The sequence below is a fragment of the Pseudophryne corroboree genome, chromosome 12, assembly GCF_028390025.1.
Source record: "Pseudophryne corroboree isolate aPseCor3 chromosome 12, aPseCor3.hap2, whole genome shotgun sequence".
In the NCBI taxonomy this organism is placed as follows: Eukaryota; Metazoa; Chordata; class Amphibia; order Anura; family Myobatrachidae; genus Pseudophryne; species Pseudophryne corroboree.
The window spans coordinates 83,230,477-83,245,078 of record NC_086455.1 but is presented as its reverse complement, the minus strand read 5'-3'; the positions used below and the strand labels follow the sequence as shown (position 1 = coordinate 83,245,078).

Below are 14,602 nucleotides of genomic sequence, written 5' to 3'. Positions count from 1 at the left end.
TTGGATTCTGGTGTGCTCTGGCTCCTCCCTCTATGTCCCTCCTCCAGACCTCAGTTTGAATCTGTGCCCGGACGAGCTGGGTGCTGTTTAGTGAGCTCTCCTGAGCTTGCTATAAGAAAGTATTTTGTTAGGTTTTTATATTTTCAGGGAGCTCTGCTGGCAACAGACTCCCTGCATCGTGGGACTGAGGGGAGAGAAGCAGCCCTACTCTCTGCAGATAGGTCCTGCTTCTTAGGCTACTGAACACCATTAGCTCCAGAGGGATCGTACACAGGATCTCACCCTTTGTCGTCCGATCCCGGAGCCGCGCTGCCGTCCCCCTCGCAGAGCCGGAAGACAGAAGCCGGGTGAAAGAAGCAAGAAGACTTCAAAATCGGCGGCAGAAGACTCCAGTCTTCACTGAGGTAGCACACAGCACTGCAGCTATGCGCCATTGCTCCCACACTACACCCAAATACTCCGGTCACTGTAGGGTGCAGGGCGCAGGGCGGGGCGCCCTGGGCAGCAATTAGGACCTCTTGGCAAAAGTTGGACATATATACAGTTGGGCACAGTATATATGTATGAGCCCCCGCCATAATATTGTACAGAAACGCGGGACAGAAGCCCGTCGCTGAGGGGGCGGGGCTTCTTCCTCAGCACTCACCAGCGCCATTTTTTCTCCACAGCTCCACTGAGAGGAAGCTCCCCAGGCTCTCTCCCCTGCAGATTCACGGTAGAAGAGGGTAAAAAGAGAGGGGGGGCACATAAATTAGGCGCAAAAACATAATATACAGCAGCTACTGGGTTAACACTAAGTTACTGTGTGATTCCTGGGACATATAGCGCTGGGGTATGTGCTGGCATACTCTCTCTCTGTCTCTCCAAAGGGCCTTGTGGGGGAACTGTCTTCAAAAAAGAGCATCCCCTGTGTGTGTGGTGTGTCGGTACGCTTGTGTCGACATGTTTGACGAGGAAGGCTATATGGAAGCAGAGCGGGAGCAAATGAATGTGGTGTCTCCGCCGACGGCGCCGACACCTGATTGGATGGATATGTGGAAGGTTTTAAATGATAATGTTAATTCCTTGCATAAAAGGTTGGATAAAGCTGAAACCTTAGGACAGTCGGGGTCTCAGCCCATGCCTGATCCTATGTCGCGGAGGCCGTCGGGGTCTCAGAAGCGCCCACTATCCCAAATTGTTGACACAGATACCGACATGGATTCTGACTCCAGTGTCGATTACGATGATACAAAGTTACAGCCAAAATTGTCTAAAGCCATCCATTATATGATTATAGCAATGAAGGATGTGTTGCACATCACAGAGGAAACCCCAGTCCCTGACAAGAGGGTTCATATGTAGGTGGAAAAACGGCAGGTGGTGACCCTTTCCCTCTTCACATGAGCTAAATTAGTTATGTGAAAAGGCTTGGGAATCTCCAGATAAAAAACTGCAGATTTCCAAACGGATGCTTATGGCGTATCCTTTCCCGCCAACGGACAGGTTACGCTGGGAATCCTCCCCTAGGGTGGACAAAGCTTTGACACGCTTATTCAAGAGGGTAGCCCTGCCGTCACAGGATACGGGCCACCCTAAAAGATGCTGCGGATAGAAAGCAAGAGGGTACCCTGAAGTCCATTTATACACATTCAGGTACCCTACTAAGGCCGGCAATTGCGTCGGCCTGGGTGTGTAGTGCTGTAGCAGCATGGACGGCTACCTTATCTGAGGAACTTGATACCTTAGACAAGGATACTATATTAATGACCCTGGGGCATATAAAAGACGCTGTCCTATATATGAGAGATGCTCAAAGAGACATTAGCCTACTGGGCTCTAGAATAAATGCAATGTCGATTTCTGCCAGAAGGGTCCTGTGGACTTGGCAATGGACAGGTGATGCCGACTCAAAAAGGCACATGGAGGTTTTACCTTACAAGGGTGAGGAATTGTTTGGGGAGGGTCCCTCGGACCTGGTCTCCACAGCTACTGCTGGAAAGTCAATTTTTTGCCATATGTTCCCTCACAACCTAAGAAAGCACTGTATTACCAAATGCAGTCCTTTCGATCACAAAAAGGCAAGAAAGTCCGAGGTGCGTCCTTTCTTGCCAGAGGCAGGGGCAGAGGAAGGAAGCTGCACAACACAGCTAGTTCCCAGGAACAGAAGTCCTCCCCGGCTTCCACTAAATCCACCGCATGACGCTGGGGCTCCACAGGCGGAGCTAGGCCCGGTGGGGGCGCGTCTCCGAAATTTCAGCCACAAGTGGCTATTATTCGACCATGTTTGTGGTACCGAAACCGGATGGTTCGGTCAGACCCATATTGAATTTAAAATCCCTGAACATATACCTGAAAAGGTTCAAGTTCAAGATGGAATCGCTCAGAGCGGTCGTCGCAAGCCTGGAAGGGGGGGATTTTATGGTGTCTCTGGACATAAAGGATGCATACCTTCATGTCCCCATTTATCCACCTCATCAGGCGTACCTCAGATTTGTGGTACAGGATTGTCATTACCAATTCCAGACGTTGCCGTTTGGTCTCTCCACGGCACCGAGAATATTTACCAAGGTAATGGCGGAAATGATGGTGCTCCTGCGAAAGCAAGGGGTCACAATTATCCCATACTTGGACGATCTCCTCATAAAGGCGAGGTCCAGAGAGCAGTTGCTGATCAGCGTAGCACGCTCTCGGGAAGTGTTACAACAGCACGGCTGGATTCTAAATATTCCAAAGTCGCAGTTGATTCCTACGACTCGTCTGCCTTTCCTGTGCATGATTCTAGACACAGACCAGAAGAGGGTTTATCTCCCGATGGAGAAGGCTCAGGAGCTCATGACACTAGTCAGAGACCTATTAAAACCAAAACAGGTGTCGGTGCATCACTGCACGCGAGTCCTGGGAAAGATGGTGGCATCATACGAGGCCATTCCCTTCGGCAGGTTCCATGCAAGGACCTTTCAATGGGATCTGTTGGACAAGTGGTCCGGATCACATCTTCAGATGCATCGGCTGATCACCCTATCCCCCAGGGCCAGGGTGTCTCTCCTGTGGTGGCTGCAGAGTGCTCACCTTCTCGAAGGTCGCAGATTCGGCATTCAGGACTGGGTCCTGGTGACCACGGATGCAAGCCTCCGAGGGTGGGGGGCAGTCACACAGGGAAGAAATTTCCACGGGCTGTGGTCAAGTCAGGAGACTTGCCTTCACATCAACATCCTGGAACTAAGGGCCATATACAACGCCCTACGTCAAGCGGAGTCCCTGCTTCGCGGCCAACCGGTTCTGATTCAGTCAGACAACATCACCGCAGTGGCTTATGTAAACCGCCAAGGCGGCACACGGAGCAGGGTGGCGATGGTGGAAGCCACCAGAATTCTTCGCTGGGTGGAGAATAACGTAAGCGCACTGTCAGCTATGTTCATTCCGGGAGTGGACAACTGGGAAGCAGACTTCCTCAGCAGGCACGACCTCCACCCGGGAGAGTGGGGACTTCATCAAGAAGTCTTCACGCAGATTGCAAGTCGGTGGGAACTGCCACAGGTGGACATGATGGCATCCCGCCTCAACAAAAAGCTACAGAGATATTGCGCCAGGTCAAGGGACCCTCAGGCGATAGCTGTGGACGCACTGGTGACACCGTGGGTGTTCCAGTCAGTCTATGTATTTCCTCCTCTTCCTCTCATACCCAAGGTGCTGAGAATCATAAGAAAAAGAGGAGTGAGAACAATACTCATTGTTCCAGATTGGCCAAGAGGGACTTGGTATCCAGATCTGCAAGAAATGCTCACAGAGGACCGGTGGACTCTGCCTCTAAGACAGGACTTGTTGCAACAGGGGCCCTGTCTGTTTCAAGACTTACCGCGGCTGCGTTTGACGGCATGGCGGTTGAACGCCGGATCCTAGCAGAAAAAGGCATTCCGGATGAAGTTATTCCTACGCTGATAAAGTCTAGGAAGGATGTGACAGCTCAACATTATCACCGTATATGGCGAAAATATGTGGCTTGGTGTGAGGCCAGGAATGCCCCTACGGAGGAATTCCAGCTGGGCCGTTTCCTTCACTTCCTACAGGCGGGAGTGACTTTGGGCCTTAAATTGGGTTCCATTAAGGTTCAGATTTCGGCCTTATCCATTTTCTTTCAAAAAGAACTGGCTTCTCTGCCTGAAGTTCAGACGTTTGTAAAGGGAGTGCTGCATATTCAGCCCCCTTTTGTGCCTCCTGTGGCACCTTGGGATCTTAACGTGGTGTTGAGTTTCCTGAAATCACACTGGTTTGAACCACTCAAAACGGTGGAATTAAAATATCTCACGTGGAAGGTGGTCATGCTATTAGCCTTGGCTTCGGCTAGGCGTGTGTCAGAATTGGCGGCTTTGTCACATAAAAACCCTTATCTGGTTTTCCATGCGGATAGAGCAAAATTGCGGACCCGCCCACAATTTCTGCCGAAAGTGGTTTCATCCTTTCATATAAACCAACATATCGTGGTGCCTGTGGCTACTACTGACTTGGAGGATTCCGAGTCACTGGATGTGGTCAGGGCTTTGAAGGTTTATGTAGCCAGAACGGCTAAGGTCAGGAAAACAGAATTTTTGTTTATCGTGTATGCTTCCAACAAGCTTGGGGCGCCTGCTTCAAAGCAAACTATTGCTCGCTGGATCTGTAACACGATCCAGCAAGCTCATTCTGCGGCAGGGTTGCCGCTGCCTAAATCAGTTAAGGCCCATTCCACAAGGAAGGTGGGCTCTTCTTGGGCGGCTGCCCGAGGGGTCTCGGCATTACAGCTTTGCCGAGCGGCTACTTGGTCAGGTTCAAACACCTTTGCAAGGTTCTACAAGTTTGATACCCTGGCTGAGGAGGACCTTGTGTTTGCTCATTCGGTGCTGCAGAGTCATCCGCACTCTCCCGCCCGTTTGGGAGCTTTGGTATAATCCCCATGGTCCTTACGGAGTCCCCAGCATCCACTAGGACGTTAGAGAAAGTAAGATTTTACTTACCGGTAAATCTATTTCTCGTAGTCCGTAGTGGATGCTGGGCGCCCGTCCCAAGTGCGGACTTCTTCTGCAATGCTTGTATATAGTTATTGCTTAAATAAGGGTTATGTATAGTTGCATCAGGGTTGATCTGATGCTCGGTTGTTGTTCATACTGTTAACTGGGTAAAGTTATCACAAGTTATACGGTGTGATTGGTGTGGCTGGTATGAGTATTACCCTGGATTCCCAAAATCCTTTCCTTGTACTGTCAGCTCTTCCGGGCACAGTTTCTCTAACTGAGGTCTGGAGGAGGGACATAGCATCCACTACGGACTACGAGAAATAGATTTACCGGTAAGTAAAATCTTACTTTTCACAATCTCTTAAAGTAATTGTTTTCTATAATCAAAAATGTGGACCTTTGTTATTTTTTTCCTCAGATTTCCAATAGTTCTGAATGTAAAGCAAAACTTTTTGAATTCTCAAAAGAGGTGAGTTTTTAGAACAGGTGTTGTACAAAATGCTTTTTGTCATATCGACGAAGTAGAAAATCTTATATTTTGCACTTTGTATTTGCTCCTGATAGTCTTTTGCTCTGCATAGTATTTATTTGTGTTGAAGCCATTGGTGACTTCCATGTATCTCGATTTGAGTAGCGACGCCAAACAGGGACATGTTTTCATATAGTTACCTAGAAATTGTCTATTACTGTATCTAACGTATTACTTTGTACAACGTTTTGTTATCAGAGCTTTCTTTTTTTATCCATCCAGAGTGCTAAACTAGTGAATGTGTTTATTTTTAATCTGCGGCACTTGAGTTAACTTCCTGGTCTGTAACATTGATGTACTGTAGTAGGATGTTGAGTAAGCGCATTGGTGTATGTGGAAAACATAATCAGTGTGTCTCCCACCAATAGATCATTTTAAGAGGTCCTTGGCATAACGATGATGTACTGATATGGAATCACATGGCTGAGAGACCCTCTGATCTTTTGCACTTCAAAAGCTGGCACCATACAAGAGGGATAATGGGTCCCAAGGGAGGCTAGGGTTTCACCAAGTATGACCAAGGGTTTGCCATAATATATTGGGGGCGTTTAAAAATGTAATCCAAGGATGCTTGTTCTTGTCAAGCTTGATTTAACCATGGTCATTTTATAGCCGTATTGGCTTTCAAAGACAACAGAGTGAAGTGTCTCTCCTAGGTTATTGTGTGGGATTTAGCTACCTGTGCGTGGCAACTGCAAAGATCGTATCACATCAAGATAGGATGAGTGTGAAATTGCTTGTTTTCTTTCCCTTTGTTGGTTTTGCTCATGCTATTTTGTTTTCTTAAAACGTATAGAGTTAAAGTAGCAGTTTGCCCAGGCTTGAGGAATTTGCGTTAGTTCCTCCCATGCTTTTTATTCTTGGTTTAATGTCTCAGAAAATAGATGTCCACTGAAATACCCATGCTAAATATTATTATTTTTTTCAAGCTAAACTGAGCAAAAAAAAATTCTCAATTATAAATAATTTTGGTAAATAAGGATATAAAAAAGGTAAATTTACTAAATGTTATATAGTTTATATATGGTCTTTGGGAATTGCATAGAATTGTTTTGGAACTGAGAGTACGCTATTGTGCTGGGTATGCTGGGACTTTGAGTCCAACAATAACTTAAGCGTTACATGTTTGTGGGTTTCCCAAGTAGAAAAAAAATGATCTATTTCTTAATTAACCAAGAGGGGCCTTGAATTTTATATTCCAGCGCAAGAAGATGCGAATGGTATGGTAAAACTACCACACTCAAATGAGTTCCAAAGGCTGAAATATCAACGTTGTGTTTTGACCATGAACTAGTCGTTCATCTACAGATCACTATAATTCATATTCATCCCTTCTACATTCACATTATTAAAAATGGGGCAGATGTATTAGGCCTGGAGAAGGCATAAAGAAGTGATAAAGCGGTGATAAGTGCAAGGTGATAATGCACCAGCCAATCGGCTGCTAACTGTCAATTTACATATTGGAGGTGATTGGCTGGTGCGTTATCACCTTGCACTTATCACTGCTTTATCACTTCTTTATGCCTTCTCCAGGCTTAATACATCTGCCCCAATGATTACAAAAAAAAAAAAGGCCTGAAAGCTCACAAAAGCCTAAACTAGGCCTTAAATATCAAACAGCATTCCTAGTAATAAATGGTTTAACATTTTTAGTTTACTCTCACTTAGAGGGGTATTCAATTAGTGACGTTTTTTCGACCAGTCGATAAAACAGCACTTTTCACCCGAATTGTCATTCGACCTATTAAGTGCCCGCACAGGCGAAAACCACATGTATTGATGAATTCGCCGCCGATCCACGTGTTTTGTCTAATTTGTGGGCGTTTTCATCAGTTTTTGGGTCTGTTTTTGCCCATGCCGATCAGCAAAAAAAAAAAAACAATGAAAATTCATGGGCGAAAATGGATTCAAAAACAGGTGAAAATGCCCGCTATTGAATACACCCACGTCGAAATAGTTGCAGATTTTCCGACTGTTGGAAAACTCACCACTAATTGAATATACCCCTTAGAGCAGGGATGGTGATCCTTTGGCCCTCCAGCTGTTGTTGAACTACACATCCCAGCATGCCCTGCAACAGTTTTAGCTTGGCCAAATTGCAAAACTGTTGTAGGGGATGCTGGTATGTGGAGTTCAGCAACAGCTGGAGGACCAAAGGATCACCATCCTTGCCTTAGAGTAAACCAACATTACATCTGCCAATATTGCTGGTAGGGTGCATACTCCCAGGTGATGGCAGCCACCGCGGTGTGCAGACAATGGCTGCTCCTTATCTTTGACTTGTGTGTATTGCAGTCATGTTTAGTTTCCAATGTATCATTACAGTATTTGCCTTTTCTCTATCGTCCTAGTGGATGCTGGGGTTCCTGAAAGGACCATGGGGAATAGCGGCTCCGCAGGAGACAGGGCACAAAAGTAAAGCTTTCCGATCAGGTGGTGTGCACTAGCTCCTCCCCCTATGACCCTCCTCCAAGCCAGTTAGATTTTTGTGCCCGGCCGAGAAGGGTGCAATCTAGGTGGCTCTCCTAAAGAGCTGCTTAGAAAAGTTTAGCTTAGGTTTTTTATTTTACAGTGAGTCCTGCTGGCAACAGGATCACTGCAACGAGGGACTTAGGGGAGAAGAAGTGAACTCACCTGCGTGCAGGATGGATTGGCTTCTTGGCTACTGGACATCAGCTCCAGAGGGACGATCACAGGTACAGCCTGGATGGTCACCGGAGCCTTGCCGCCGGCCCCCTTGCAGATGCTGAAGTAAGAAGAGGTCCAGAATCGGCGGCAGAAGACTCCTCAGTCTTCTAAAGGTAGCGCACAGCACTGCAGCTGTGCGCCATTTTCCTCTCAGCACACTTCACACGGCAGTCACTGAGGGTGCAGGGCGCTGGGAGGGGGGCGCCCTGGGAGGCAAATGAATACCTATTTTGGCTAAAAATACCTCACATATATCCTCCGGAGGCTATATGGAGATATTTAACCCCTGCCAGAATCCGTTAAGAGCGGGAGACGAGGCCGCCGAAAAAGGGGCGGGGCCTATCTCCTCAGCACACAGCGCCATTTTCCCTCACAGAAAGGCTGGAGGGAAGGCTCCCAGGCTCTCCCCTGCACTGCACTACAGAAACAGGGTTAAAACAGAGAGGGGGGGCACTAAATTGGCGATAGAAATATATAAAAAAGATGCTATAAGGGAAAACACTTATATAAGGTTGTCCCTATATAATTATAGCGTTTTTGGTGTGTGCTGGTAAACTCTCCCTCTGTCTCTCCAAAGGGCTAGTGGGTCCTGTCCTCTATCAGAGCATTCCCTGTGTGTGTGCTGTGTGTCGGTACGTGTGTGTCGACATGTATGAGGACGATGTTGGTGAGGAGGCGGAGCAATTGCCTGTAATGGTGATGTCACTCTCTAGGGAGTCGACACCGGAATGGATGGCTTATTTAGGAAATTACGTGATAATGTCAACACGCTGCAAGGTCGGTTGACGACATGAGACGGCCGACAAACAATTAGTACCGATCCAGACGTCTCAAAAACACCGTCAGGGGTTTTAAAACGCCCGTTTACTTTAGTCGGTCGACACAGACACAGACAGGGACACTGAATCCAGTGTCGACGGTGAATAAACAAACGTATTCCTTATTAGGGCCACACGTTAAAGGCAATGAAGGAGGTGTTACATATTTCTGATACTACAAGTACCACAAAAGAGGGTATTATGTGGGATGTGAAAAAACTACCGTAGTTTTTCCTGAATCAGATAAATTAAATAAAGTGTGTGATGATGCGTGGGTTCCCCCCGATAGAAAATTATGGGCGGTATACCCTTTCCCGCCAGAAGTTAGGGCGCGTTGGGAAACACCCCTTAGGGTGGTTAAGGCGCTCACACGCTTATCAAAACAAGTGGCGGTACCGTCTATAGATAGGGCCGTCCTCAAGGACCAGCTGACAGGAGGCTGGAAAATATCATAAAAAGTATATACACACATACTGGTGTTATACTGTGACCAGCGATCGCCTCAGCCTGGATGTGCAGAGCTGGGGTGGCTTGGTCGGATTCCCTGACTAAAAATATTGATACCCTTGACAGGGACAGTATTTTATTGACTATAGAGCATTTAAAGGATGCATTTCTATATATGCGAGATGCACAGAGGGATATTTGCACTCTGGCATCAAGAGTAAATGCGATGTCCATATCTGCCAGAAGATGTTATGGACACGACAGTGGTCAGGTGATGCAGATTCCAAACGGCACAAATGTGTATTGCCGTATAAAGGAAGAGGAGTTATTTGGGGTCGGTCCATCGGACCTGGTGGCCACGGCAACTGCTGGAAAATCCGCCGTTTTTACCCTAAGTCACATCTCTGCAGAAAAAGACACCGTCTTTTCAGCCTCAGTCCTTTCGTCCCTATAAGATCATATCTGCCCAGGGATAGAGGAAAGGGAAGAAGACTGCAGCAGGCAGCCCATTCCCAGGAACAGAAGCGTTCCACCGCTTCTGACAAGTTCTCAGCATGGCGCTGAGACCGTACAGGACCCCTGGATCCTACAAGTAGTATCCCAGGGGTACAGATTGGAATGTCGAGACGTTTCCCCTTCGCAGGCTCCTGAAGTCTGCTTTACCAAGGTCTCCCTCTGACAAGTAGGCAGTATGGGAAAAAATTCACAAGCTGTATTCCAGCAGGTGATAATTAAATTACCCCTCCTACTACAAGAAAAGGGGTATTATTCCACACTATATTGTGGTACTGAAGCCAGAAGGCTAGGTGAGACTTATTCTAAAAAAAAAAAAAAAAAAATTTTTTTTGAACACTTACAAAGGTTCAAATCAAGATGGAGTCACTCAGAGCAGTGATAACGAACCAGGAAGAAGGGGACTATATAGTGTCCCGGGACATCAGGGATGCTTACCTCTATGTCCCAAATTTGCCCTTCTCACTAAGGGTACCTCAGGTTCGTGGTGCAGAACTGTCACTATCAGTTTCAGACGCTGCCGTTTGGATTGTCCACGGCACCCCGGGTCTTTACCAAGGTAATGGCCGAAATGATGATTCTTCTTCGAAGAAAAGGCGTCTTAATTATCCCTTACTTGGACGATCTCCTGATAAGGGCATAGTCCAGGGAACAGTTGGAGGTCGGAGTAGCACTATCTCGGATACTGCTACAACAGCACGGGTGGATTCTAAATATTCCAAAATCGCAGCTGATCCCGACGACACGTCTGCTGTGCCTAGGGATGATTCTGGACACAGTCCAGAAAAAGGTGTTTCTCCCGGAAGAGAAAGCCAGGGAGTTATCCGAGCTAGTCAGGAACCTCCTAAAAACAGTGCATCATTGCACAAGGATCCTGGTAAAAATGGTGGCTTCCTACGAAGCAATTCCATTCGGCAGATTTCACGCAAGAACTTTTCAGTGGGATCTGCTGGACAAATGGTCCGGATCGCATCTTCAGATGCATCAGCGGATAACCCTATATCCAAGGACAAGGGTGTCTCTCCTGTGGTGGTTATAGAATGCTCATCTTCTAGAGGGCCGCAGATTCGGCATTCAGGATTGGATGCTGGTGACCACGGAGCCCAGCCCGAGAGGCTGGGGAGCAGTCACACAAGGAAAAAATTTCCAGGGAGTGTGATCAAGTCTGGAGACTTTTCTCCACATAAATATACTGGAGCTAAGGGTAAATTTATAATGCTCTAAGCTTTGCAAGACCTCTGCTTCAAGGTCAGCCGGTATTGATCCAGTGGGAAAAACATCACGGCAGTCGCCCACGTAAACAGACAGGGCGACACAAGAAGCAGGAGGGCAATGGCAAAAACTGCAAGGACTTTTCGCTGGGCGGAAAATCATGTGATAGCACTGTCAGCAGTGTTTCATCCCGGGAATGGAAACTGGGAAGCAGACTTCCTCAGCAGGCACGACCTCCACCCGGGAGAGTGGAAACTTCATCGGGAAGTTTTTTCCACATGATTGTAAACCGTTGGGAAATACCAAAGGTGGACATGATGGCGTCCCGTCTGAACAAAAAACGGGACAGGTATTGCGCCAGGTCAAGAGACCCTCAGGCAATAGCTGTGGACGTTCTGGTAACACCGTGGGTGTACCAGTCGGTGTATGTGTTCCCTCCTCTGCTTCTCATACCTAAGGTGCTGAGAATTATAAGACGTAGAGGAGTAAGAACTATACTCATGGCTCCGGATTGGCCAAGAAGGACTTGGTACCCGGAACTTCAAGAGATGCTTACAGAGGTCTTATGGCCTCTGCCGCTAAGAAGGGACTTGCTTCAGCAAGTACCATGTCTGTTCCAAGACTTACCGCAGCTGCGTTTGTCGGCATGGCGGTGGAAAGCCGGATCCTAAGGGAAACAGGCATTCCGGAAGAGGTCATTCCTACCCTGGTCAAAGCCAGAAAGGAGGTGACCGCACAACATTATCACCACATGTGGCGAAAATATGTTGCGTGGTGTGAGGCCAGGAAGGCCCCACAAAGAAATTTCAACTCGGTCGTTTCCTGCATTTCCTGCAAACAGGAGTGTCTATGGGCCTCAAATTGGGGTCCATTAAGGTTCAAATTTCGGCCCTGTCGATTTTCTTCCAGAAAGAATTGGCTTCAGTTCCTGAAGTCCAGAAGTTTGTCAAGGGAGTATTGCATATACAACCCCCTTTTGTGCCTCCAGTGGCACTGTGGGATCTCAACGTAGTTCTGGGATTCCTCAAATCACATTGGTTTAAAACCAGTCAAATCTGTGGATTTGAAGCATCTCACATGAAAAGTGACCATGCTCTTGGCCCTGGCCTGGACCAGGCGAGTGTCAAATTGGTGGTTTTTTCTCAAAAAAGCCCATATCTGTTTGTCCATTCGGACAGGGCAGAGCTGCGGACTCGTCCCCAGTTCTCTCCCTAAGGTGGTGTCAGTGTTTCACCTGAACCAGCTTATTGTGGTGCCTTGCACCTACTAGGGACTTGGAGGACTCCAAGTTGCTAGATGTTGTCAGGGCCCTGAAAATATGTTCCAGGACGGCTGGAGTCAGGAAAACTGACTTGCTGTTATCCTGTATGCACCCAACAAACTGGGTGCTCTTGCTTCTAAGCAGACTATTGCTAGTTGGATGTGTAATACAATTCAGCTTGCACATTCTGTGGCAGGCCTGCCACAGCCAAAATATGTAAATGCCCATTCCACAAGGAAGGTGGGCTCATCTTGGGCGGCTGCCCGAGGGGTCTCGGCTTTACAACTTTGCCGAGCAGCTACTTGGTCAGGGGCAAACACGTTTGCTAAATTCTACAAATTTGATACCCTGGCTAAGGAGGACCTGGAGTTCTCTCATTCGGTGCTGCAGAGTCATCCGCACTCTCCCGCCCGTTTGGGAGCTTTGGTATAATCCCCATGGTCCTTTCAGGAACCCCAGCATCCACTAGGACGATAGAGAAAATAAGAATTTACTTACCGATAATTCTATTTCTCGGAGTCCGTAGTGGATGCTGGGCGCCCATCCCAAGTGCGGATTATCTGCAATACTTGTACATAGTTACAAAAATCGGGTTATTATTGTTGTGAGCCATCTTTTCAGAGGCTCCGCTGTTATCATACTGTTAACTGGGTTTAGATCACAAGTTGTACGGTGTGATTGGTGTGGCTGGTATGAGTCTTACCCGGGATTCAAAATTCCTCCCTTATTGTGTACGCTCGTCCGGGCACAGTACCTAACTGGCTTGGAGGAGGGTCATAGGGGGAGGAGCCAGTGCACACCACCTGATCGGAAAGCTTTACTTTTGTGCCCTGTCTCCTGCGGAGCCGCTATTCCCCATGGTCCTTTCAGGAACCCCAGCATCCACTACGGACTCCGAGAAATAGAATTATCGGTAAGTAAATTCTTATTTTCTCTATCGTCCTAGTGGATGCTGGGGTTCCTGAAAGGACCATGGGGAATAGCGGCTCCGCAGGAGACAGGGCACAAAAAGTAAAGCTTTAGGATCAGGTGGTGTGCACTGGCTCCTCCCCCTATGACCCTCCTCCAAGCCTCAGTTAGGTTTTTGTGCCCGGCCGAGAAGGGTGCAATCTAGGTGGCTCTCCTAAAGAGCTGCTTAGAAAAGTTTAGCTTAGGTTTTTTATTTTACAGTGAGTCCTGCTGGCAACAGGATCACTGCATCGAGGGACTTAGGGGAGAAGAAGTGAACTCACCTGCGTGCAGGATGGATTGGCTTCTTTGGCTACTGGACATTAGCTCCAGAAGGACGATCACAGGTACAGCCTGGATGGTCACCGGAGCCTCGCCGCCGGCCCCCTTGCAGATGCTGAAAAGAGAAGAAGGTCCAGAATCGGCGGCAGAAGACTCCTCAGTCTTCTTAAGGTAGCGCACAGCACTGCAGCTGTGCGCCATTGCTCTCAGCACACTTCACACGGCAGTCACTGAGGGTGCAGGGCGCTGGGGGGGGGCGCCCTGGGCAGCAATGAAAATCCTTTTTTTGGCAAAAAATACCTCACATATAGCCTCCGGGGCTATATGGAGATATTTAACCCCTGCCAGAATCCATTTTTAAGCGGGAGACGAGCCCGCCGAAAAGGGGGCGGGGCCTATCTCCTCAGCACACAGCGCCATTTCCTCACACAGTTCCGCTGGTCAGGAAGGCTCCCAGGCTCTCCCCTGCACTGCACTACAGAAACAGGGTTAAATCAAGAGAGGGGGGGCAAAATTTGGCGAAATTGTGATTTTATAAAAGCAGCTATAAGGGAGCACTTATTATAAGGCTATCCCTGTAAAATATAGCGCTTTGGTGTGTGCTGGCAAACTCTCCCTCTGTCTCCCCAAGGGGCTAGTGGGGTCCTGTCCTCTATCAGAGCATTCCCTGTGTGTGTGTGCTATATGTCGGTACGTGTGTGTCGACATGTATGAGGACGATGTTGGTGAGGAGGCGGAGCAAATTGCCTGTAATGGTGATGTCACTCTCTAGGGAGTCGACACCGGAATGGATGGCTTATTTATGGAATTACGTGATAATGTCAACACGCTGCAAGGTCGGTTGGTGACATGAGACGGCTGGCAAACAAATTAGTACCTGTCCAGGCGTCTCAAACACCGTCAGGGGCGTTAAAACGTCCTTTTACCT

General features: G+C 47.9%; 1 protein-coding gene and 1 long non-coding RNA gene across 2 annotated transcripts in view; one reads left to right on the top strand and one right to left on the bottom strand.

Moving 5' to 3' along the window:
• Positions 1-14,602, top strand: part of SLC38A6 (solute carrier family 38 member 6) — a 206,297-nt gene that overhangs the window by 164,444 nt on the left and 27,251 nt on the right. Inside the window, exon 10 of the mRNA XM_063947708.1 lies at positions 5,392-5,442. Within this exon, the coding sequence (XP_063803778.1) occupies positions 5,392-5,442 (51 nt within the window). The remainder of the gene's footprint in view (positions 1-5,391; positions 5,443-14,602) is intronic.
• Positions 1-14,602, bottom strand: part of LOC134980745 (uncharacterized) — a 42,831-nt gene that overhangs the window by 21,532 nt on the left and 6,697 nt on the right. The gene's annotated exons all lie outside the window — the stretch shown is intronic.